The sequence below is a fragment of the Leptonychotes weddellii genome, chromosome 5 (genome assembly GCF_054177405.1).
Source record: "Leptonychotes weddellii isolate Sample4059 chromosome 5, ASM5417740v2, whole genome shotgun sequence".
Lineage (NCBI taxonomy): Eukaryota > Metazoa > Chordata > Mammalia > Carnivora > Phocidae > Leptonychotes > Leptonychotes weddellii.
The window spans coordinates 55,338,871-55,365,473 of NC_138373.1; the positions used below are offsets into that span (position 1 = coordinate 55,338,871).

At 38.9% G+C, this 26,603-nt stretch overlaps 2 protein-coding genes across 15 annotated transcripts in view; one reads left to right on the forward strand and one right to left on the reverse strand.

Annotated features, from left to right (window-relative positions):
* The window catches only part of ABI1 (abl interactor 1), a 116,080-nt gene extending 101,134 nt beyond the window's left edge, over positions 1 to 14,946 (forward strand). For 4 of the 10 annotated variants that reach the window (XM_081820759.1, XM_006746002.3, XM_006746003.3 and 1 more), the window contains 4 exons: positions 1,364 to 1,537; positions 4,613 to 4,699; positions 9,059 to 9,244; positions 12,967 to 14,946. In XM_081820759.1, the coding sequence (XP_081676885.1) occupies positions 1,364 to 1,537; positions 4,613 to 4,699; positions 9,059 to 9,244; positions 12,967 to 13,142 (623 nt within the window). In that variant the 3' untranslated portion in view covers positions 13,143 to 14,946. The remainder of the gene's footprint in view (positions 1 to 1,363; positions 1,538 to 4,612; positions 4,700 to 9,058; positions 9,245 to 12,966) is intronic. The other 6 variants (XM_031042158.2, XM_006746005.3, XM_006746006.3 and 3 more) reach the window with 3 other exon arrangements.
* The window catches only part of PDSS1 (decaprenyl diphosphate synthase subunit 1), a 41,499-nt gene continuing 29,830 nt past the window's right edge, over positions 14,935 to 26,603 (reverse strand). For 3 of the 5 annotated variants that reach the window (XM_081820764.1, XM_081820765.1, XM_081820768.1), the window contains 4 exons: positions 23,208 to 23,288; positions 22,988 to 23,101; positions 17,291 to 17,371; positions 14,935 to 15,389 (listed from right to left, as the gene is read on the reverse strand). In XM_081820764.1, coding sequence (XP_081676890.1) covers positions 15,249 to 15,389; positions 17,291 to 17,371; positions 22,988 to 23,101; positions 23,208 to 23,288 — 417 coding nt within the window. In that variant the 3' untranslated portion in view covers positions 14,935 to 15,248. Of the gene's footprint in view, positions 15,390 to 17,290; positions 17,372 to 17,598; positions 20,524 to 22,987; positions 23,102 to 23,207; positions 23,289 to 26,603 lie in introns of those variants that run through there. The other 2 variants (XM_081820766.1, XM_081820767.1) reach the window with 2 other exon arrangements.

The following is a 26,603-nucleotide window of genomic DNA, read 5'->3' on the forward strand; positions in this document are numbered from 1 at the left end:
CTTGGATTTATATAAGTCAGAGAAGTATAAAAAAATCATTTTACAGAGATCTCCATTAAGAGATCTCCTCTTAGCTCTGTGGAAACCCTAGCTATCCAAAATTTCTTATTCATGAAGGCTCTTGAATAGAATTATTTTTAAAATGTGTTTCTATTTAGAAAATGAGCATGGGGATGATTCAAATAATTAGTGACTGCCTATGGCTTGGGAGCTCCAAAACGTTAAGTTTATTAGCACTTTTTAAAATGAACAACCTCTGCTGTATGGTTTTATGTAATAACTTGTATGACCTCTAGGAGAGGTGAAATTACACAACTGAATGAAAATAAACTCGTTTTACTTAGTCTGGTTAGATGTTTGGGTGGGGCAAAGAGGCTAACATTAATCCTGAAGTTACCTTTGGAAAGTATGGTTAACTTTAGAGGCTTTGAACTTTATTAACCTTTTAAATATTAAACTTTTGAAATGTTGGTAAAGATGGTGTTGAATAAAATTTTAAGAACTGTTAGTACTTTAGTCATTCTAGATATGCATGATAATAAAAAAAGATTGTTTTGGGTATAAGATGGAAAAAAACCCTCCAAATATGGAGAAAGGTAATGGATCTTCTATATAAAGCTACTTTAAAATTGGAAAATTATTTCACAAAGTCTAAAATTATTTACAGTTTTGGCAGTTACAAAAATTTAAGTGAAAGGGGAAGTATGTTGTTCTTAAAAGTTTGGAGGTAACAAATCTGATACTATATATAAGTACTTTGAAACTAGAAATTGTGCTTCTCATAAAAATGATTCTGCTATCATATGTATTTGATTATAACTGCTAACACAATAAACATTCACATAAATATAGCAGTATATGTGGAAAATATGCTAGCCTGTTTACCTTTTATAATTTAACCTGTGTTCCTGAAGATTTGGCGATGGAAAAGCAAGTTTGTAAACCAACTGTCAGTACATTCACATCTGAAAACCGATGCGTTCCATTTCATATTACCTTTTGGTACTTATTTTGTTGGGGAGACATAGTTCACATGTAAAACCTATGTATTCTAAAATGATACAGAAAAAAATTACATACAATATTAGCGAAATACCATTTGGGATTCTGCTAAATTAAAAGGTCTAAGAATGTTACTTATTTTACTTTTGCAGCTTTCCACACAGTATCTGTTTTTCCTTTTGTTTGTAACTTCAGGGAGCTATTTGTGTTTTACCTTCACTTTTCTCTTTATTTTATGCTGTGGGCTTTAAAAAGCAATGAGTATTTCTTACTGAGAGTCCCCCTGTCTTTGTTCTGCCATCGGAGGTCACATGTTGCTCAAGTTCTTTGTTGGTTGCTTTTGACTAATGCTTCTCCGCAGCCCCGGGCTCAGCTCCTGGTTCCCAGTATGGCACAATGACCAGGCAGATTTCTCGACACAACTCTACCACTTCCTCGACATCTTCTGGTGGATACAGACGAACTCCCTCTGTGACTGCTCCATTTTCTGCTCAGCCTCATGTTAATGGAGGTCCACTTTATTCTCAGAATTCAAGTAAGCTTGTGCTTTGCAGGCGTACAGCAACAGTGGAGTTCCTTTTGAAGGAAATTATTTGAAGCTGTTGTTCTTGCCAGTGATAGACAACAATTGAAACCATGCTATTTCATGTTTATTTTTGCTTTAGGAAGTCAGTCCTTGAATCCTGCCATTTTAAGAACTACTGCTTATCACAAAAATAATTGCTTAACACTTTCAAAAAAAATTCAGACTTTGTATACTTACCTACTAAAATTTAATGAATGGTTTAATATATTTTTATTAAGTAGAACTAGAGAAGAAAAATACTGAAATTAAGCTGAGTTTATTTTTATTGGCATGTTTGAGACACTTCAGTAGCAGTGAAAGTAAGAACATTGTGAAAATTTTTCTTTAATACAGTGAAATTGCTGGCTATCACTTTTAAGCTTGTTAACCTGTACTGAAATGAGTTCAAAACCATTAAAAACATTTGTGATGCCTGCTTATTCTGTCTCTAATCACTGTAACAGTGGGGAGGATTTTCTTCTGATTTCTTTCTCTTCATGTCAAATTGCACATCTCAACACTAACTGCAATCAGTGTTTTTAAAGGCTTTAAGATATTTAAAGATAAGAAAATAGTTATAATGGCAGGGAGTACGAATTGCTTAGGGTAATCATTAATTTCACTTTCCGTGTTAGGATGCTTAATTGACAAAGGAAAAAAAAAATCTGACATGAGCCTGTTGTGCAGTATTTATTATAGGCTTCAAGAGGTGAACACTGGGCATAGATAGACTAGAACACACTTTCCCATGTGGCGCTTGTAACTACTTTCTAGAGCTGCATGTTGTATTAGTAAAAAACACTGACTCCCTGTTTCCCTAAGAAGTTGGTTTTAAGTTTATTTATAACGTGTGTTCTGAACATGTATTTTATAGCAGAGCTAGAGGAAAGTTCTTTTATTTATTTCCAATGTAAATTTTAGAGTTCAAGATTGTGTTGTAGCAAAAAACTCCTAAGAATTGAAAAACACTTTAGCAAAAATGTCAAAATTTACAGATAATCCCCAAATTTATACAGTCCTTTTCCAGACTAAAATTTTCATCTAGGCTACCTACCAAGAAACTTTACCCGTTAGAATTTTATCTCACATTTTCCCTGATTTCCTTTTGGTAACGAAAGGTAGCTAGAGTCTGAGTATTCTATGGATTATCTGATTATTAGCCTCAGTAGTTTCATGATCTTTTAATTTTTTTTCCATAATATGTTGTGTTTTTAGATCCCATCTTTATGTTCTTTATTTTTCTTTGCTTCACTTAGATACTTAGTTCACTCTGCAAATAGGGTAAAATTTTGGTGACACTTCACCTAATATATGTTTGTGTAGTTTTATTTTAACAGTGCTCGGTGGGTTACTTATTCTCAAATAAGACCTTTTCATTACTAAGTGACTATATCTTTTAGATATTATAAAGGAAATTTGGACTCAAATTTTAAAAATATGATGTGTCAAAATAACTATCCATCAATCTGAGTTACTGTTGGTGTTGTAGTAATAGTGGTCATAGTGGTGGTTGCTGTGGTAGTAGTAGGATGTAAATGTTTTTAGTGTTTTGATGTGCATATTTCCCCTTCTGTCCAGACGTGGTGGTAATGACTAGTATCTTCACAGCATAGCTTTTCTTTTTCTCTCTTACTAACCAGCATGTCTAGTTACCAAGGTTTGTTTCTAAACAATTTTTTTAGGCTTGTGGGAGGTTTGTTTTGTTTTGTTTTTAAATCAAAACTGTAACATTTTATTTATTTAAGAGCCTTCTATATCCAAAGTATCAGAATCAATGAGGACCAGTTTCATAGTGAATTGAATGTTAATTTTAGCCATACAATAAGTATTAATGTAATTACATTGCTTTGGTAAGTTATTGCTGCTTTGAATACTGAACCTCTTTCAAATTTTTATGCTTACCAACAAAATTTATACATTGGGTTAATTGAAACAACCTTTTGGTTAAATGATCCTTGGGAACCAATAAATTGTTTTTCTCTGTCAGTTTAGTGTCACGTTTTGGTGACTGCCAGTAAACAGAATTTTGCAAGTCAGTCCTGTTGACTTCTTCTAAGCAATCTTTGGCAGTTACTGTCTTGTTAAAAATGAGACACAGTGGTAAACTTAGGAATGTTTACTTCTAGTTTGCTACAGTTTTTAATACATTTGTTGCCCACGTGAGCATTTGATATCAATTTCCTATAAATTATGTCCTCTCCAGAAAGAAATTGGAATGTTTACAGCTACTCAGTGATTGGTTAGAAATTACTATAATGCAGATAATTGCATATTTTAACCTGTTATGAGATCAGGTTTCCTATTTCAGAACAGTGATAAAATGAAGGAGGTCACTTGTGAAGTACTTATCCTATGAAACTCAATGAACAATTAACATGGTATGTGGAACACTCTTATTCCCTAGTTAATTTAGGAGGGATATCTTTACAAATAAAATTGTTACCTTAGAAAATAATAATGACCTTGTTTTACAGTAACAAGGGTTTTTCCTGGAGAGCTGTGTATAAATTTAGATATAAGAACTGTTTTTAAAGGAAACCTGTGATTGATAGTGTCTTTATATATGGAATAAACAGCTATTCCATGACATATTTATTTGGGTTCTAATTTACAACATTACCTTCAATCTAGACATACCTGCTAGGTTATAGTGATATGGCAAAGACACAATATCCTGGAAATATCGCTGTTACTCATTTTTTTAAAAGTCTTTACTTAGAATTTGAAAATTCATTGCATGAAAATGAGTGTGATGGTAAGCTTAAATCTTCCCCTAACAGTATAACATTAGGATTAAATTAAATGTATTTTTAAAAATTAACCAGTTGGCTAAGCAACAACTCAGTTTAGGTTGGCTGGTGGGAAGTGAACTTGAACAAGGTTCTGCAGGTTTTTGTTTTGTTTTTTGTTTTGTTTTGTTTCATTTGCAAACTGTTCTTTGCGTACTTATGTTTGTGGTCCTTGTAACTGACTTCTGCTTTTTGTTTGTTTCCTTTTCTTTCCTTTATCTGTTGTACTTCCCCCATACTGTGTTGTTGCTGCCAGTATCTATTGCTCCACCCCCTCCCCCTATGCCTCAGTTGACTCCACAGATACCTCTCACAGGCTTCGTGGCCAGGGTGCAGGAAAACAGTAAGTTCGGAAAAACTGAGCTGTCAAAGAGTAGAGGCTGTCTCCTTATAGCATGCATGGCTGATGAGTCATCATTTTCTTACTTTTATTGAGAAGCTAATCTTATCTTGAAAATAGGTGCAGATGTGTTCTTGAAACTGAAGAGCACGGTCTTCAGTTTTTTCTCTTGTGTGCATGATTACTGACCCATATAAATTTCAAAACTGCAACTTTCTTATGTTATTTACATGATCTAAAACATGAAATCTGATCTTTGCAGATTCTTAAGGAAAGTGTAATGAAACAAAATTCAAATGGTACGGAAACTACCAGCTTCTAATAGTTATTAGGGGAATTAGAAAACATTTTGTATTCTGTTGCCAGCAAATTCACGAGCATATAGAGTATGAGATTAAATTTATTATGCATTGGGGGCAGGTTTTTTTTTCCCCCCCTTTTAGTTACATAAAAATTTTAGTGAAAGCTTTGTAGAAGCCTCAGATTTTTTTTTTTTTTTTAAAGATTTTATTTATTTATTTGACAGAGACACAGCAAGAGAGGGAACACAAGCAGGGGGAGTGGGAGAGGGAGAAGCAGGCTTCCCACCAAGCAGGCAGCCCGATGTGGGGCTCGATCCCAGGACCCTAGGATCATGACCTGAGCCGAAGGCAGACGCTTAACGACTGAGCCACCCAGGCGCCCTGAAGCCTCAGATTTTTATACAGAAGTAATTTTGAACCTATATAAAGATTTGTTGTTAGGATAAGAATGAATATGCAAGAATAAGTAATTTACATCCAGGTTATCCATGCAAGAGTGATAATGGCGAGCCCTCTTCGTGTTTTGGCTACATGCAGGCCCATGAGGAATATTTTTAAATACACACATCTGTCCGCTTTTAGGTGTTCTCTCAGGGAGGTCAGGTTAATGATTTTTGGAAATTCTTTTGAATATATGGATTTGATTAGGATAGAGTAGTTTGTATTGCTGCCTGATTACCTTGAGGTTCCAGAAGATGTATAATCCTAACTGCACGATCAGAGTGAATGTTACTTGACAAAATAAAAAAATACCTCCATTACTGTATTATACTAGGCCAAAATAGCTGTTGAGATTGAGATGGTAAGGTGGTCTAGTAGTGATTTACTTCATTTGGGATCATTGCCATGCAAATAAATTTTAGAATGGTTTGAACAAATGTGTAACCCACATGATTACCCCATCTTCCAGGAGAATACAGTGTGGCAAATTCCATTGTTCAGCTTTTGCTGACTCTGTTGTGTAATTCTCCACATTTCCTCCCTTCCTCCAGTCAAATAATTATTTATTCAGTGTTATGTGCTAGGCTCTGGGAAGAGTACAAATAGTCTAAGACAAAGTTTGTACCTTTAAGAAACATGTATGATTGAATGGGCTTTTTATAAAATGTTGTAGTTCCAAAATGTTGAAATTTCTGAGTGTAAACTGTCCTTACTGTTAACATTTGTTTGAAAACTCCAGTATGTTTAAACTTATAAAAAAAATGTGAATCTTATTTTTTTAAGAAGACGTGAATAAGGGTAAATTGCCAGTCCTTAATGCTGTAAGAGTTTAAAAACTTGAGCTGCCTTACAGTCAAAAAGGGGGAGGAAATATTTTAAGATAGCCATAATAAACATCCATTTAGTGGGGCCAAAGCATATTGACTAGCATTTTGGTAACTCCTTTTTTTTTTTTTTTTTTTTTAAAGATTTTATTTATTTATTAGAGGGAGAGTAAGCACGAGGGAGAGAGAGAGAGCACGCGCACACCAACTGAAGGAGAGGGAGAGGGAGAAGCAAACCCCCACCCGCCCCCCACTGAGCAGGAAGGCTCTATCCCAGGACCCTGAGATGATGACCTGAGCCCAAGGCAGAAGCTTAACTGACAGCCACTCTGGCACCCCAACTTTTTTTTTTTTTTTTTGGTAGAAACTCAGTATTAATGTATACAGTTCTGGGCATGCATGGTTTTTGCTAAAGAGGACCATGGTACTTAATATTTTATTTTAGTTCTTTTCCTCAGACTTATGAACTGGAATCAGTTATTCTCCTTGTGCTGCAGAATGTGCAGCTTTATTTAGGATCTATTTTCTTTGAAAGCATGTTAGGAAGATTGATTATAAACTATATATCAGTATCTTACGTGTTTTATGGAGTACGAATTTTCTGTGTTCTTCTCAAATATGCAGTTTCCTGTGGCACTCAGAATTGGTGATAATAAATGCCTGTGGCAGTTAACGTACTAAATGTGCTTCAGTTTAAGACATGGGCCCCTAAAAAAGTCTATGTGTTTACATCTGTGTATGATTAACATCAGGAAGCATTTTTGAACTAATTATGTGTGGTGCTAGACAAAGGATTATGCATAGAGAATTAGATTGACCAGACTTCTGCTCTTGTGTATATATGATTGGAGATAAGCCAGTGTAGATTCACAGCAGTTGGACATGAAGACAATTGAGTGAAAACATGAAATTGGTAAGTTACGTATAAGTCAGAGTTAAATGCAATTTAGGGATTCAGGCAAACATACAATTTATCATTAAGCCAAATTAAGGATATGAGCTGTGGCTCTTTGATGTTAGGATGGATTCATACCCATTTTTTTCCTCCTCTCAATAATATTAGAAAGCTTTGTGGAGAAAGTAGGGGCAAAAAGGATCCAAGCATTGGATGGAAAAATAAATTGTAGACCTGCTTGATAGCCTTCAGAATGAGCATCACTACACAGGATTTATTTTCTCATAGTCTTTCTCTTCCCCTGATAGGATCAAATAAAAATCACAGAATTGAAGTGGTTATGGAAGTAGGACTATTATCCATAGATGTTCTAAGTTTGGATCCCTTGGTTATATTCTCAGCACGTTATTCCAAATAGGGTGGAGTAAACTTTAAAACCTGTATTACAAATAGATTATGACTGCATGCTTTGATTACATAAATAGCCCCAGAAATTGGCATTTGAGTTAGTATGTTGGTATTCTGAGTTTCTCCCCTGCAGATATTGTAGAATTCTTTGTATCAATTTGTGTCAAAACATTTTCACATTTTTTTTTTAAGATTTTATTTATTTGAGAGAGAATGAGAGAGAGAGAGAGAGCGTGCAAGAGGGGGGAGGGTCAGAGGGAGAAGCAGACTCCCTGCTAAGCAGGGAGCCCGATGTGGGACTCGATCCCGGGACTCCAGGATCATGACCTGAGCCGAAAGCAGCCGCTTAACCAACTGAGCCACCCAGGCGCCCCAAACATTTTCACATCTTTAACTTTCAAAGAAATTTGTGGATCAGAAATTCAAATTAAGATTTAGTTGTGTGTTCTAGCTTTGAATTCCTTAATATTGGGAGCACTTGTTAGCTGGTATCATAATAGTTGAGGGAGCTCTAACCTGACGTTTTCTCATTTCACTGTTCGATTATTTAAATCACACACATACATGTAACCACACCCATCTACAACTTGAGGTATGAGTCGTTATTGTTTTGCATGATATAAGTTCCTTTTTGTTTGTTTTTAGTTATTACATCTTTCTGCAACACTTTATTTTAAAAATCTTTATTGTGGATGTATTCTTAGAAAATTGGATCTTTAGGATCGAATCTTTCCCCCATCCCATACTTAAGTTTTACTAACAATAATGCAAAAATTCTTAGCTTGTTTTCTGCATTTAAAAAGTTGATTATGAATTATAGACATTTCTGAAAATATTCAGTGAGATTTTGTATTAGCTTGGAATTATTTATTTTCTAATTTAATTTCTCTTACTAAAATTTAAATAAAAGAATAGAAAACCTACACATAGAAGCAGACCTGATACTGCCAACTTTTTTCTCGATTAAAACAGACAAAAATAAATATCCACCCACTGGAGGCTTATTTCTAGGGAACTAAAGGATGACTAAAAGCTAAAATCGGGGACCTGAATGTGCACAGTGAATTGGTTATCAAACCTTAAATGTAACGGTATACATAACATTTACAGTAGTCCAAATGAGAAATGTGACATAAGGCTTATTTAAGGAGGTAGGCTAACTAAAGAGTGACGTTTGTTCTGGTCCGAGCCTTGGAGTAAGGAAACTTCTTTACTCCTGTAATCCTTACAAAGAGAGACATTGTGTCCTAACTTCCTGCATTCATTAATTTGTAGCACTTCCTAATACTCTCATTTTTAGCTTATTTTATTATTGCAGAATTACTATTAAGAGTAGTAGAAGCTCTAACATGCCAAGCTTTTATTTCTAATCATTGCATGTTTTATTATAGTGCATGCTATATACAAATTAGAGCTTTCTTAAATTCTTTTAACTTATGAATTTTCATTTACTGTAATTTCTGATTCAAATTAATTATCTAAATTCTTTTAGTTGCTGATAGTCCAACTCCACCACCACCACCTCCCCCAGATGACATTCCCATGTTTGATGACTCTCCACCTCCGCCACCACCACCTCCAGTGGATTATGAAGATGAAGAGGCTGCAGTAGTTCAGTATAATGATCCATATGCAGATGGGGATCCTGCCTGGGCCCCCAAGAATTATATTGAGAAAGGTAAGGTACAGTCATCATTGAATTGAGGTAAAGGAAACCTAACCTATTATAGAATTTTAGAGCTATAAAGAACATCCAGTCCAGTGTTTCTCAACCCTTTGAATAGCTTTAGCAGGCAACATAATTTAGTTAAGTCTTATTTCCTATACATTTCCAATATAAAGGGATGAACTTTCTTTATTTTTTTAAGTTAAAAGTATGTTACGATGTTAGATGTGGTTTTTCAAATGACATAGGCTTCCAGCTGGAGATGAACTTGCCTGTTTGCATTTTATAGATGAAACAAAGCACAGAAAAGGAGTTAAATGACTTACTAAAGTTATATAATTAGTAAAGATTTAAAACAAAATTTCTAAGCTCTTAGAAACCTTTCATATCTAAATATTTAAAAATATATTGAGACTATCATGAGGAAGAGCCTCAATTAAGGTTTTCAGTTAGTTGATCTTATAAAAGAGAAGATAATCACTAGAATTTTATTTCATGAGATTATGTATAACTCTAACATCCAAATTTATCAAAATTACCTGACATTCACTATAATTTTGTATTAAGAAACTAGTGGTAGGAAAGAAAGAAATCCTGTTTTTAGAGAGTTAATTGCTTTTCTTCATCCAGCTCTGGGTTGTTTTAAAATCTGTATTTGTCGAGTTTTCAAAAATGCTTGTAATGTAGTTAAGCACATTTGACTGCCTTTGAAATATATTCCCTTCCATTGGTCTTTACTTGATTAATTGACGTTAAGCAAGTAGCTGTAGCTCTTGAGACCAGCAGCATTCTCTTGTGCCAAAGTTTTGAATACATGGCTAAAAGGGAATTTGCTGTTTGCCTTTGTGTGTGTGTGTTTAAACTTTTTGAGTATAGCTGACACAATGTTATATTAGTTTCAGGTTTACAACATATGATTCAGCATCTCTATAGGTTATGCTGTGCTCACCACAAGTGTAGCTGCCGTCTGTCACTGTACAAGCTATTAAAATACCATTGACTACATTCTCTAGGTTGTACCTTTTTAAATATTTTTAAACCGTGAATATTCTACATACTGTTCAGGAAATCTTGAATAGTCTATGTTTAGATTCTCCTCTACCTTTAAATAGAGATATGTTGTGGTTATTATGAGGTTAATAAACTTAAGTAGTCTTGAGTTGTGTACCTGTATTTCCTGGTTTGGAAAAGCAAATTTAACTTTAAATTGGGACTAATATGGAACTAATAAAAATTGATCAATTTAAAATGATATAATGGTTAATACACTGGGCAATAGAGCAGAATTACAAAATGTCTCTACAAGTTGAAATAATAGTCTTAAGTTAGTGGTCATCACACGTGTTTTGTAGAAGATCAGATAATAAATATTTTTAATTTAAAAAAATTGAGGTATAGTTAACACAGCAGCATTCTGTTTCAGGTGTACAACATAATAATTTGATACGTTTGTATTGCAAAAACGAAATACTTTTAACTTTGCCAACCATAGTCTTTTTTGTCACAACTACTCAGCCCTTCTGTTGCAGCACAAAAGCAGCCATAGACAGTACATAAGTGAGTGGATATGTCCATGTTCCAATAAAACTTTATTTACAAAAAAGGCAATGGTTTGGATTTGGCCATGGGCCATTGTTTGCTGACCCGTAGTCTAAATCAGAGAGTTGAGATTTAGTAGGATTATATTTCAAGTCTTTTTAAATAGTCACCTTTATAATCACAAGATGAATAAGACCTGGTTTAATAGGAATTTCATTGAATATATTAATCATGAATGTTTTGGACATGAATGTTCCAAAAGCCACATTCTTAGGGTACATTAGGTGAACTGTAACCTAATATATACCAATCTGATCATATCCATTATATTACACTGGTATCTATGTCTAGTTTTGAGTACCACATTTTAAGATCCTGCAAATAGGAATGTCTTCAAGAGGAGAATATCAGGAGGCAAAATATCTAGGAAGTGCACCTATAATGTGAAACAGTTGAAAGCATTGTTTCTAAGTTGAGAAGATTGCAGGGGAACTAAGTAGCTGTCTTCAAATTTTTATCGTCTAGAAGTAGGATTAGAGTATGAAACTTTGAGTTCCAAAAAATCCTACAGTACATACAGAAGGGGGAGTTTAGCTCTTTGTATGAATTAAGATTCTGGAGAGTGGAATGGACATTGACTTGTTAATGATTAAGCACTCAGCAGTAAGCATAATTATATCAGAGAATATATGCATTGGGGAGGTGAAGTTGGGAACGACTAGGATTCATTTACAAAAGGACTTGGAAAATAGAAACAATTAATTTGTTCAGTACTCTTACCAGCTCTTTGTCTAAGTGAAACTAAAAGCATGAGGAAAAGAAAGCTTTCATTCTTCTTTGAGGGTGTCAGGCTTTTGTCATGATCAGTCTGAAAGTCCTCTACACCACACAAACTCTAATCTATTGTGACTCTGAGTACAAAGAAATTAATGTTACCGAAGCTAATAAATAATTGACAGATTAATAAGTCATATGTTAACTGACTAAATTATTACACTGTTTTCCTTCCTAATGGTTTTCTAGTAATCACTCAGCTTTCTTGAATGGTTATTTAGCCAAAAGTAATACCAGGATAATAATTTAGTATTATTTATTCCGTATGTTTTTGGGTTTTTTTGAAACTGGATAGGTCAGTGAGCTTATAACTATGATTCTGCTGCAGGATTAAAATGGAGGAGAATGGACTTGAGTTTACTTAATACAGTTTTATAAAGGGGAAAAAAGGTTGCCTATTTTAATTTTGTGAATGGTGCTATGGATCAGTACTTCAGGTGTCTTCCTTATTTATAATTCACTAATTCAGAATAATTAGGAGAAGTTATCTTTCTCAGGGGAAAAGGGAGTTCCAAAATATCTTAAGTGTCCTAACAACTGTTTTAAGAACAAAGATAACACGGGGTAATGAAAATCTCTTTTCACATATACTAGAAAATTGCATGTAACTTTAGAACTATCAGGCTATAAAGGCAGAATGAAGGAACAATTATATTCATAAACCAGTTGTTTGGGAAACTAGTAATGTTTTGATGACTGTCCTTTCCACAGCACTGTTTACAAAGGAAGTGAGTATTTTGAATTCAAAATAATCAAATACCACAGAATCGCAAACAGTTCTCTAAGTTCTTAATTAATGGGTCTTTGCTCACCTATTTCCCCGTTTAAAAAAAAATATCCAGTTGACTTTTAAGGTATGTAAATACTCTTTTAAACAATCTAGGTTTGGCTCCATAAATTACATGCTTATTTTCTGTGGATAAGTAGCATGAGATTGACCTCCCAGGATATGTGTATTTTCAAATTAGGTTGGGTTGTTACCTGATTTACTGATTGGCTCTGTAGCTTTGCCCACTACGTATTTTGGAAAATGGTGTTTTGCAGCGGTTGGTGCTTAGTCGATATTTGAACAAATGAAACATCTAATAAATACGAAAATTCAGGGATCTTTACCGGATAGATTGGTTGAAACTATGGACGTCTCTCTAGTCAAATTGTAAATTTGGTCCTGTGATCAGGCCAGTGATTTAGGCACATGGTTGCCACTGACTTACCTGTTCTTACCGATGTAAGAATTAACAGTATTTGTACAAGTGGTTGGTTTCGCTATACTATAGATTTAACTGGCATTGCATTTTAAAATACAGTTAAATGTTGGAAATAGTGCACTTACCATGGTATTTCAACTGTTCTTTCCATAGTTGTGGCAATATATGATTATACAAAAGACAAGGATGATGAGCTATCATTTATGGAGGGTGCAATCATTTACGTAATAAAGAAGAATGACGATGGCTGGTATGAAGGAGTCTGCAATCGAGTGACTGGTCTGTTCCCTGGGAACTATGTTGAATCAATCATGCACTATACTGATTAAATTTTTTTGCTTTTAAAGTAGGTTCTTAATCTCAGTCATACTGTGGGACTATTATGGTTAACAGAATTGTCTTAAAATGTTTTAAAACGAGCCCATTCTTTCAGGACATGCTGTTTTATTGGTATAATTGAATGTCTACCTGTAAGCATACATCTTTGAGGCAGTTTGTGTATTGCTAAACGGCAATATATACAAGAGGCTGTCCATAACTGATTATGCTTATGTACTTACTTACACAGTTAACTTTATGACCAGCCTAAGTATTCTGGGGGTGTGGGGTATAATATTTAACAAATCATGATTCAGATTGTACCATTACATGTTTCAGTGCAGCATGGTTACTAACGCTATGTCAGACTAATATTAAAATCAGAAAATTTCAATCCTGGTGCTGGTCATACTTTTTGTTTAGACTTTCTCATTCTTGAAATATACTATTTGTTTAAAGCATGCATACAAATTTATGTATTGAAATATACTTAAAAAATCCAAGATGCTTCCAATTTGTGTAATATTTACTTGGAGTACTCGTACTTAGGTCTCTTGAAATGAATTGAGTCTCTAAGGTCTCCATGTGAAACAAAACAAAGAGTTATCTGTAATGTTGTAATTTGTACCTAAGTTTTTTAATGAGTGAATTTGCATTATAAATTTTTTCCATTCATAAATATATAAGTGAACCAAAGGTTTTTGTCCTTTCATTCACTGGTTTGCTTTTAAAATAAATAAATAAATGAATAAATAAATGAGTAAATAAAAGATACTGATTTATTGCAGAATTATGGTTCTATTTTCTCAATATATTAACTTGGAAAAAAATATTAGCCTTATCTCAACCTGTCCCAATGGCAGTGACTGATTTTTGCAGATTTAAAATCTGAGATGGGTATTTACAAGTCAATCTACTGAATTCCTTTTCTAAAGTAACTTTTTCAGAGCTCAGAAAATGTGTTAAAGTGTGCACATTCTGTAAGTAAAATTCTTAAAGACTGCCGTATCAGTCCTTCGGTTTTCCAGTGGATTGTTGTATACTGGGTTCAGTGAAAGGAAATTATAAGTATCTTTTACATGTTGTTTTTGTAGAAGTGGGTGCAATTGACTTTTGAATAGGCGCTATTTAATCCATTACCTGGCACTAGCAACTTAAAAAGGTTTTAAAAAGAAAATAATTCGTAAAAAGGTGGATCATGTATTAATCAGTGAACAGGGAATATACCTGACCAACAGATTTATATTGTCTTTTGAAATAATTGAAATGCAACACATGCACTTTGTGTGTCTCCTCTTAATTTAAGGGAAGGTTGGAGGGATGTTTTTTTCTTATCTTGTGTGTAATTCTGTATTGCCTAGGATATTAAATTAGAGCACTCAAGTGTGGGTTTCTGTGTATTGAGTATTTGTTTGGATTTCAAATTACAGTTATGTACTGGGCGTTACAGACTTATAACAGCATAGTAAATGGTAAGACTAGTGCAAAACATTTATTTCTGAAAATTAAAGGCCATTATTGCTATCAAATCAGTGGGACTGTTGTATATGCATTTTGCCTTTGTTAATTTTAAACATGATTTCAGTATCACTAGTGATCAGCTAGCTACCTTTTTCATTTTTTTCAAGTGGAATGTTCTCTTAATTTTGTATATAACCTGTTGTCTAAATTTTATGTACAGTCTTTTATAATAAACCATTCTCCTATATGAAATTTTGGATACTGTTAAAATCTAATGTGGATTGAAATGTAGACTTCACAGTTTTTGTGACCTTTACTCCTGTGGTGAAACACGATAAACCATTTGAATTTTAACATTGATTATTTATTTGTGTAATGGCTTTACATGTGGATCTTAACAGTGTAAACAATACCACATATAACCATCAAGATACCTCGATTAGAATTTACAGGACTAGAGTGACAGATTCGGATGGTTTAATTACATTTAAAAAGTTTTCTGAAAAAACTTTGTCAATAAAAAAAATTGCCCATCAATAAGGTTGAAATGATTTTTTGAAATGATTTTTGGTTATCTGCACATAAAGCAAAATATATTTCACAAAATTCTTTAGGCACAGTCTGGTAAAATAGCTGCCAGAAATAACAAAGAGTTGTCATTTATCTCTTGTGAGTACAATTTCTGAAAGCTGTATGAGGGCGTCTCTTTCAGGGGACGGTCGAAGTTTACTGATCTCTCTTACTGCTTCGTGGCAGTACCGCTGTGCGAGGTAGGTGGTCTGCTGTACACCGTCACTCTGGGGGGGGGGGGTGGACAGAACAAAAGAGGACAGACACATCACTCACTGATCAGCTCTTAAATTCCTGCTATGATAGAGAGCTAAAATATATTTTTATCGAGATCAGGTTAATAAATAGCCAAACTAAGTCTCAAGTGCCCTCTCTCCAACTCATCACTCCAGCTTCCTCTGCCTACTGTGTTGAGGCACTTTTCTCAGACTGAAGCACATTTTTATTCTGTCAGCATGCAAGGCAACTAACTCATTAATATTAAATAGCCACCTACTTTCCCTTATTTTTAAGTATTAAATTTTTAAGTAAAAAAACCCTAAAGTTCAAAAAAGAACATAAAAAAAATAAAAAATAAAACAAACAAACAAAAAAGAACATATACATAACGAAAGAGCGCATATGATGGAAATCAACAGTTCCTTTCTTCCAAAGACACCAGCTTTATCTGCTGGTTTTAATGTCTTAATTAGCAACTTTAGTTATTATCTATTGCCTTTCTGCTGAGAAAGGTGAGGATTTAGCCCACCCACCCCACGCCTCCTGATCTGATAATCCTATTACCATCTTTAGTTCTTCTGTTAGTTACTTTTGTCATTATGTAGCACCAACTACTTAATCTCAAGGATACCAGTGTTCTTTAACACTATAGAGATTTGTATTCTCTTCTGGAGCCATGTTTTTATGCCATCTGAGCCACCTAGGCGCCCCTATACTGAGTTTTTAATAGTACTGCCAAACTACCCTCCAGAGAGGTGGTGATGCTTAACAATACAGAGAGTTAGTTAAGGGAAATACATCCTTTGGAGGGGGTCTTGCTTTTTGGAAGTCTGAAGGTAATTATTTGGAATTCTTTTAAGTACTGCACTAACCATAGATCAGACCACACATTAGCTTACTAAAAACTGCTCACCCCATCTCATTCATTATATCTACTGGCTCCAAATGACTTTGGGTTTGGATTTTGGAAACAGCTCATTCTCAAAAGATAGTTCTTGAAAGTGAGAATATGTAAAAAATGGGGCGCCTAGGTGGCTCAGTCGTTGGGCGTCTGCCTTCGGCTCAGGTCATGATCCCAGAGTCCTGGGATCGAGCCCCGCATCGGGCTCCCTGCTCCGCGGGAAGCCTGCTTCTCCCTCTCCCACTCCCCCCGCTTGTGATCCCTCTCTCGCTGTGTCTGTCAAATAAATAAAATCTTTAAAAAAAAAAAAAAAATACGTAAAAAAGATCCGGCTTCTACAGAAAAGTTCTGAGGATATGTGGCAGTGTATGTGAAATAAGCTCACAGCCCCTGAAGGTGAAACAGTCCGCCTCTGTGGGCTCTTTCCTTGAGGGACTAGGGACGGCCAATACTGAGGTGACAGCTGTGAGCACCCGATAACCTGGTGGTGGCAAAGGTGAGAGCCCGCACCAGGAGGCGTGTCTGGGTGACTGGAGGACAGCAGTGCTGCCAGTGGATTTGGGGAAGACTGGTTTCAAACCAGTGGGACTCAGTCCATACTACACATTAGAATCACTTGGGTAGCTTTAAAAAAAATCCTAGTGTCCAAAACCTTACCCAAGGCCACTTAAATTAGTCTTTAGATAGAAGGGAGGGGGGTGGGGGGATGGGTTGGCCCGGTGATGGGTATTAAGGAGGGCACGTACCGCATGGAGCACTGGGTGTTATACGAAAACAATGGATCGTGGATCACCACATCAGAAACTGATGATGTATTGTATGGTGACTAACGTAACAATAAAAATTAAAAAAATTCTAGAGGAAAAAAGAATTACAAGTTTCTCAGTTTTGTCAAGTCAAGAATTGACCACACTTGGTTTTGTATCTAAAATTTGTTACATTATTTGGTTAAAGAACTTGGCAGTGTTGTACCTGCTCCGGCCTTATTTCTTTGTAAAATAATCATACCTGTAATACATATTGTCGAGCTCTGTCCACATCTCCAGGCAAACTGAACCGTCTCATTATCATAGCATTCATTTCTGGGAACTAACCATAAAGAAAGAAAATATTTATTGCTCTTGTGAAAATCAAATGTTCTAACACTAAGTTTGTAACAATAGGAAAAGACAAAAAGGTGATTAAATGTTCAGATTGGGGGGGCAATAAATTGTAGCAATTAAAGAAGCAGAGCTAAGAGAGACATCCATTTTCCATGCCCAGGGACTGAGCTGGTGCTCAGAAGAGGCAGCTGTTGATCCTTGTTCATTCTGGTGTTCTTTCTATTCTATTCTTGGGTCCAACACTGAGTAAGAAAGAGTGAAGGAACAAACTACATCCCTAAAATCTCCTTGTTGGCTTCTCTTACAGTTCTCAAACTTTAGATTGCACCAGAATCACCAGAGGCCTTCCTTGATCAGTAGGATTGGGGCCTCAGCATGCATTTCTAACAGATTCCCAGATGATATGGATTCTGCTGGTCTCTGCTGACATTTTGAGAAGCAGTGGCCTAGGATGAGGGTGGGAATTAGGCATTCTACTTTTAGTGCTAACCTGAGTGACACTTGAAAGATACTGAGGTATCTGAGCAGAGGGTATTATGAGCAGAGTTCTACCTCAGCAGCTCGTCAAGTGGGTCAGAGCAGGGGCTGCTCAGTGTTGACTGCATGCTGGTCAGTCGGGAAGCTTATGGTTGCCTGGATCTGCTTCCAAAGATTCTGATTATATTGGCTGGGGTGGGGTCTGGCCTGGGCATCAAGATTTTAAAAGCACTCCAGGTACTTTTAATGTGCAGCCAAGTTTGAGAACCACTGAATTACAGGAGGTAGGCCAGTCACGTTAGTGTAGTTAATTTTAAAGACGACCAAAGTTAAGCTGTGGCACCAAGAGAAAAAAAGAAAATAGGTACATTGAAGATAAAAATCTATATTCTGCAACATGTAGCAACAATTCAGGAGAATTGTCACCATTAACAAAATCAGGAAGTCAGGACACCAGATCACTTCATTTTCTAGACCAGAGCTCTAGTCCTGGTGCCTCCATAGTCGAGTGCGCTCCATGACCTGTGGGTCCTAGCCTCCTCCTCAGTGTCGTGAGGGAGCTTAACCAAATGAGCTGAAATCCGTTAGCTCTAGCAGCTTCTGGTTCCCTGACATAAGAGGTAAGATAGGTTTGGTTCTGGACACATCAGTGCTTACAGCAGTTGCCAGTTTTTCCCTGGCAGTGAGCCTGAAGTTGTTGTCCTGTAACCACCACCACGGTATTAGTAATCCTAGAAGAAAAAATAGGGCACACATAGAAAAACCTCAACCGGATGATGACAGATGAAGAATTAAGAGTGTTCCTTTCAGAGCAAAGTATGCATTGGAACAAAGTTCTAAACATGTAGAGGCTGCTCACATGCTTATAAAATGTAAAGGCCAGCAAATGGTTAGTTCTTAAAAGAAAACCGGTAATTTGTTTTAGTTACTGGCCTTTAAGAATAGAACAATTTAAGTTTCACAGGAAACACATCAGGAAGCTCAAATCAATCAATTTTAGAGGTAGAAAAGCCAAATCAAGTAAGCATTTGTCTTAATACTGCATTCCAAAATTGGACTTCTGGAAGGCCATATCCTCAGAGCTGACAGGACACTGTCCTGGGCATCTAGTAAAATTACCTTGTTTATGGTATATGAGCTTTTTCTGCAGTACCGACAAGGGTGGTAAAATGTGCTGTGTGTGCTGACTCCTTTTACTATAAAAAGCATCGAGACAGCAAAGTTTGAAGAAAATATTTGCAACGATGTGACTACATCCTTCCTTTAAACATGTGGTGTGTGCAATTTTAATACGCAAATACTGAACTCTTCCCCTAGGCATCCCCATCCCCTTAACTGTGTACGTGGAGGAGAAATGAGGAGCGTGACGGGAACAACAGTTGCCTGCTTGCAGATTTCTTGAGAAATAAGAAAATTTTTGTTTGTCCAGGCTGTTTTAGTTAGAGGGCCTACAGGGAGACTTTTTAAGAGTAGGACGAATCAGGGGTATCTGGGTGGCTCAGTCAGTGGGGTGTCCGACTCTTGGTTTCGGCTCAGGTCATGATCTTGGGGTGGTGGGATTGAGCCCCGTGTCCGGCTCCACGCTCAGTGGGGAGTCTGCCCCTCCCCCACTGCTTTCTCTCTTTCTCTAAAATAAATCTTTGTTGGGGGGGGGAAGCGTAGGACAAATCATATTCTAACTGTGAAATGTATCCATAAACTAAACTACAAAGGTGATGAATAAATGTAGTGAGCTTACGCAAACAAAACCTGGGTAGCTAGGGGACCAGCTAGTCACACAGAAGCCTGTACGGCTGGTGCGGGGGCTGGGGCTGCTGAGGAGGGCTGGAAGTGCGGCTAAGGATGACATTTAGGTCTGGTGACTTATCAAATAAGAGAAGCAGAAGAAAGGAAACGATCTTTTAAAGGATTGAGAACTAATCTCATGAAAGAAAAAAAAAAACCCAAACACTTCTATTTTGTTTCTGAAGAGCTCAAGATCCAACTTACATGCTCTTTTAAAAGATCTGACATGACGTTTTTGTTCTTACAGGAAATATGTATACACATATAGATGTAAGGACACCGTCATCACTGGGACCTCTCCAGAAATCCCGAAATTTTTCTTAAAATCCCCTGTACTAACTGTTATCCAGAAACCTCTTTAGAGAGATGTCAAAAATAGTGAATTCCAAAGACAGGGAGTTTCTATTAAGTTGCTGGGTCCAACAAATTCCTATTTCAAGACAATAACTGTGTTAAAAAGGACAAATGGCTTCCCAAAGTTGCTTGCTGTGGTCGAGACTCAGAGTTTGCAGATGGAAAAACTCAAAGACTAAGAATTGGCAGACAAAACTCACCCACCTACGGAAAAAGATTACAAACATCTTACAAGGACTCCGCTAAATGGGCAGGTTAATGACAGATCCAGAGGGCCGACACGGAGGCTCTTCTGGAGCGTCGCCAGTCCCAGAGCACACGAGTTACCTGCTCTGTGGGAAGCCCCACGGGGGATCAGACAAGCTCTCATCAACGTCCGCGCTGGCCATAGTAGGACATTGAGTGAAAGGAATACTGGTCTTAGAAGAGTTGGTGTTTAATTGTCTGCTGTGCCATTTACCAGATGTCTAATTTTGGCCAAGTTTGCGCATCACTTTCTTATTTGTAGAGTGGGCATAATACCTACCACAAAGAGGAGTTGTGAGATTAGAGATACTGAATGAAAGAATCCTTTGCAAACCATGAAAACAATGCATTTTCATTAAATGGAGATACTGCACAGTCTCATGTTACTTTGGCATTTGTTTTACTCAAAATCACTTTTGGCCCCATAAATCTTTTCACACATTGCTGGCCCAAGAATCCCCTTTTTTTGACCGTGTAATCCACGGTAGAGCCTAAACTTGATGTTTTCTTTGAAAACAAATTCAACTTTTTTGAGTACCTTTTGCCTATGCGCCACAGGACAGAACAGCCAGTCTACTTAGGAAACAAGCTCTGTCCAGAGTCACTTCCTGCTCAGCCTCACTGTGTGTTCCCTTTTCTAAGGCTGCCCTGGCGCGATTTTTCATTCCTTTTCCTACCACCTTATGGGCAGAGGGGAACAGTGCTGTCTGGTGAGGGTGAGTGGGTGCCTCGTGATGCTGCATTTCCCAGTGAGACACCCAGAGCACTGTGGTTTGGGATGCTGTAAGCTTTTGTGTGTTCCTTTTCCTTGCCCTTTTTAAATTTTAACCCGGCATTTTTAATCTCTTATGTATTACTCACTAATTCATATGTAGGAGTGATCCATTTTTTCCCCTGACTTTGACCCACTATGTCCGAAGGGAGAATTATTCACTACTCCTTTGTGTACAGGAAAGCAAATTAGTGTCTTCTGAAATATGTTGACAGTAAAGCAATCAGAAGAGGCATCCATTCTCAATCAATCACAGACTCGGCTGTTAGTGTCACCGGGGTTCAGGACGACTACTTGTAACTGTTAAGATTTCTAAAAGTATGACACCCAAAGCTTTTTGGTAGACTGCAAGCTTCTTTCGGGAAAAGACCTGTTCCTTAGTCATCTTGATAACCTCAGGGCTTCACTAAAGGCATCTTCACTCACATTTGCTAACCAGGGTCTCTGGAGCAGGCTGACCACTGTTCGTAGTTGTCTAGACCGTGGGCAGTGACTGATCCTTCTACCCTCGGGCATGCCTTGACATTTACAGGGCTCATGAGTTCTCTGCTTTTAGGTGGGCTAATGGTAAAAAATAAAATGTTCCTTGCTCATGCTTTCATGTATACAAGGGGATTTTATAAATTTTTGTCAGAGCTTAGCACACGTTTTAATATTCTCCTTGAGTTTTGGGGCCGGCAAGTTAGTCTCCATAGGAGAAAGGACCCATTTATAGCACGCCTTTTCCTTCTCACCTCTGTCTCAAAATTCTGTGAGGACAGAGCCTGGCAGTGAGGACAGGTATTTCCACAATCCAACATCTCTGTTCGGAGCCCTCGTTCCTCAGTTGACTGCTGTCCCCTGGCCCAGCAGCCCCCCCTCCCCCCGGCCCCCGCAAAGCCATCAGCCTCCTCCGAGGAGAATTACCCGGGTTACAGCTCTGCTAGACAATGGATAAAAGATGATCTCTCCTTTCCTGGATCAGAAATTGATCAAAAGCAAGGTCACTGGTTTCAATAATGGAATCACTGAGTTCTATGGAAGACACAGTTTATCTTTGTAAATTCTGAGAAAGAACAGAGGCAAAAATCTCAGACTAAAAGTTACTAAAATTTTAGACCAAAGGGCTAATTTTTAATTTCATGGCATGGTGACGAACATCTTACTGCTTTGCTAAGTTTTAACTGGATTAAATATACTACAAACATGAAAATCTATTAAAAAGATGTCCAAATGCCAGCCAATATCCCACTTACTTCAAACCACATTTGGCCCAGCCCTAAGCAATGTGGCAGGGCTCCAGAGCAGGTTCTAGAAACATCTGCCTCACAGACCCTGCAGCATCTCAAGTTCCTAAGCTCTCATCCACATTAAGGAGGATATGAAGGCAGCTTTACTTCCTTCCTTAACGGACAGTCCCTCAATCTGGAGAAGGAAGAAACTATGGTTCTAGCAGTGCATTCCACTGACTTCTTGACATTTTGAGGCCATGGCCAAGGCTGAGAGCAGCAGTCTCATTAAACTTCTAGAACTGCAGAATTTCTCAGAATTTCTTATGCTCGGAGGCCCTTCCTGTGCCTTTTTTAAGGGGCTCTGGGGCACACCCCAAGTCCAGTCCCGAAACTAAGATGCAGAAACCATTCACCTTGTCAGTGCCAAAAATATATGGAAATCCTCATAATGCTACCTTAAATGCACACAGCATTTAATCTGTAAAGTACCTCTTGAACATTATCTCCGTTCCTCCTCACTATGGCCCTGGGAGGAAAGTTGTAAATCTCCTCAGTGTCACAGATAAGGACACAGATGAAGCTTAGAAGTAAAATAACATAACTGGTCCCAACATCTCAGTGGCAGAGGCCAGGATCAAACAGAGATCTGAGGTCTCTTATGTAAATGCTTTCCCACGCCTTCCTTATCTGAACCTTCCCGTCAGCTGTGCCCGGAAGATACAAAGCACTGTGTCAGAGAGAGTTTGGAAAACGTTACCTGTTGGCAAGCAAATAACACCGGGCCCGTGGCTAACCCAAGCTTCAGGTCTGCTGATGTTGGTTTGCCCATCTGGTCAGAACATGAGGTGAAGTCTAACACGTCATCTATCAGCTAGCGAATGGATAAAAGGAATGTCAGGAGGACGGCCACCCCAGGCATCACCGCTGCCCTTCCCATTGTGCCAATGGGCCACGTTCCTAAAAAACAGACGACCAACCTGAAAGGCGATGCCCACGTTTTTTCCATATTGATAGGCAATCTCATGCACCACTGGGTCCGGGCATCCTAGGACAGAGACCTGAAGCAGAAAGAGAATTCTGGAATAAGTTGCTGACAATAAGCAGGGCAGCCAACCGAGGTGGTGAGGCTGTGTTACACAGTCAGGAGATCCCACCATCAGAATGAGACCAGACATGCACAGAATACCTGTGGGTTGTTGTTTTTTTTTTAAAGATTTTATTTATTTGACAGAGAGAGAGAAGGAGAGAGCCAGCACAAGCAGGGCGAGTGGCAGAGGGAGAAGCAGGTTCCCCGCTGAGCAGAGAGCCCGACGCGGGGCTCCATCCCAGGACCCTGAGACCACGACCTATGCTAAAGGCAGATGCTTAACGACTGAGCCACCCAGGCATCCCAGAATACCTGTGTTTTTAATGAAAGGGTTCCAGCCTCCATCTCAGATGGTTCTCTTAAATTCTAGGGAAGCTACCTGCCACCCCTCCTTTCCCAGGATAAGACCTCCTTTTCGCTGCTTTCAGCACTCAGCAAACCTGGCCTAAATGTTGGCTCTATTTTTATTTTTCTTTTGATTTAGCCATTTTTTGGGAATAGATATCTCATCTGCTCTAATTACACACGATGTTGCCATATATTTCGTTTGTAGTTCCTTTCTTTTAATAATTTTTGGTGATTTCACTTTTTTCTCAAATGCAGTTATTTCCTGACATGTCTGTAACAGCCTCTGCCCGCGCTTCACACACTGTTTTCTCATTAGCAAAGGGTCTTCACTGGTCCTACTTGTTTCTTATGCAAGAAGTAATTAGCTACATAAAAGCCCCCGCCCCCCCCCCTTTTCCGTGGAAGAGAAGTAGGACTTCTAAGTCTTTCTAAAACTCAAAAAAACCTAGCCGACACTGGCCACTTGAGTGCATTTCCCACTGCTCTGCTAAGCATGCTAAGCAGGTCCTGCCACATTTCTAGAAAACAAAGACTGGGTAAAAATCAAAAGGGGGGAGTGGGGGAGCGGCATCGACTTCACTGGAGAGGAAATGTCTATACTGAGTGCACGAGAAAGCCAGATGGCATCAGTGTCCTGCCTGCCGTGGGTCACTGATAATGATGAACTGGGTCTTCTGCCTTCAGTCCCGGCCTCCGCGGCCCCCTGGCCGGGCGCTCTGCAGTCAGGCCGCTAGGGGCGCACTTACGCCCCTTGCGACACCACGTGATCTCGGTGTATTACTTGGTATTTCTGTGCTTCGGTTTCCCCTTCTGTAAAATGCAGGATCCAGAGCTCTTAGCTCGTAGGGTTGCTGTAAGGAATGCATGTCATGCTACTTTTAAACCTCAGCACAGTGCCTGGCACCTGGTTATAACACTAGTGTTTGCTATTATTGTTAATAATCCTCCTCCTCCTCATCCCCTGGGCGCAGAAAGCGGAGCTGGGCAGTGTCCATGCACCGTGGCTACTGAAAGCCAGATCCCACTATTTGCTCAGCCCTGAGGATGTTTTTGATGACGCAAGGAAGCCTGTGACTGTGTCACGTTTGGCTGCACGCCTTCAGATGACAATGTGCGCGTCGTGAAAGGTCAGGCGGCCACTTCCTTGAGTGAATAATAAACTCAGAACTGCTACAGGGAGGGAGTCCTCTTTCCAACCTAGGAGACCACATGCGACACAATTTAGAAACTCTGGCAAGAGTGAAGATATCCATCAACTTGGCTGAATGAATGAGCAGACGAGATTCGGGCAGCCGGGGATGCGCTGAGCTCAGAACACGAGGACACCGCCTTTCTAGATGGAAACAACTCCCAGGGCACTCCTGTCCACGCAGTTAACCTCAACACAAAATAGCACCGAAGTGCCAGCTTCCTTCCTGAAAAGTCAAAGACATTTAAAAACTCCATTCTATTTCTAAACTCACGGGATTAAAATTTATGGAGTACCTAGGATGAGCACTTTACATTATCTTAGTTAAACCTCACAACGTCCCATAGGCATTTCTTCTGTGGTTGATGGCTGCCAAGAGCGAACAATTCCTGAGCACCCAGTACACACAGGTCCTGGTCTGAGGTTTCCCGCGTGTTAACGGACTCATGAGCGAGGCCCGGAGGCCCGGAGGCCCGGAGAGTGCGGACCAGACGTCGGGGGCTGGGGAATGGCAGAATCAGAATGTGAACCCAAGAGGTCTGACTCCAGAGCCCGAAGAGGTCAAGTGACGTGCCCGAGGACGCACACGGCCATGCGGTCGGCGCGCACCGGCCACCTCTCGCTCCCACGCGCTGACCCGGCCAGGAGCTGCTTTCGCGGGCGCCTCCTGCTTCGCGGGCGGGAACGGGCCATTTCCGCTCCGAGCTCGGCGACCTTGGTGTAAAGGCCAGTCCTCACCGCCCGCAGAGAATCCTGCTCCCCCAGCCTGTGGACGGGTGGCCTGCGGCTGTCCCTCCACGGCCAGAAGGTCACAGGCCCCGCGTCTTTCCGGACGGGGGTGGGCGGCAGGGAACGGTTAAGGCAGAGAAGGCGGAGCTCGGCGAACCGTTCTGTGGGAAGCAGGCCCACGGCCAGGTCGGTCGTGCCTCTCGTGGGCGAAGCGCCGCACCTCCTGGAACGTAGCTGGGCTGGCGGGCAGTCACCTGCGGTACCGTTCTGACTCGCGGAGCTTTGTTATGGTTTCATACACTAGAAACGGACAGCAGCCTCCAACCCCAAACACAAAATCCCTAAGAATGGGAGGGAAGCCCTAAAATGGAGTAAAGAAAAAAAAAAAAAAACCTAACCTGTATTTCAAATAATAATGTAACCACACTGAAAAGGGATGAAAGGTAACTTCTGAATACAGATCTTTGATTGTATCATTCTCAGGCTAAAGACAAAAGGAGCTATAAACACATACTGAACTACTAGGGTTGTTTTGTTTTAACAGAGATAGGAAGTTACCAATTTTTAAGCCCCTATGGTATATATATTCTAGGGGACTGAGCAAATAAATATACTGGGGAGAATGGGAGCCAAGCTTCTTACTCTTGGGGAAAGGAGTTACAAGTACAGTTGACCCTTATTTAACATGGGGGTTAGGGGTGCTGACACTGCCCCCCCATCTCCCCTGCAGTTGCAAATCTAGGTATAACTTTTGACTCCCCAAAAACTTTACTAACAGTCTTTTTTTTTTTTTAAAGATTTTATTTATTTACTTGAGACAGAATGAGAGAGAGAGAGAGCACATGAGAGGGGGGAGGGTCAGAGGGAGAAGCAGACTCCCCGCCGAGCAGGGAGCCCGATGCGGGACTCGATCCAGGGACTCCAGGATCATGACCTGAGCCGAAGGCAGTCGCCTAACCAACTGAGCCACCCAGGCGCCCACTAACAGTCTCCTTTTGACCAGAAGTCTCGCTGATTAAC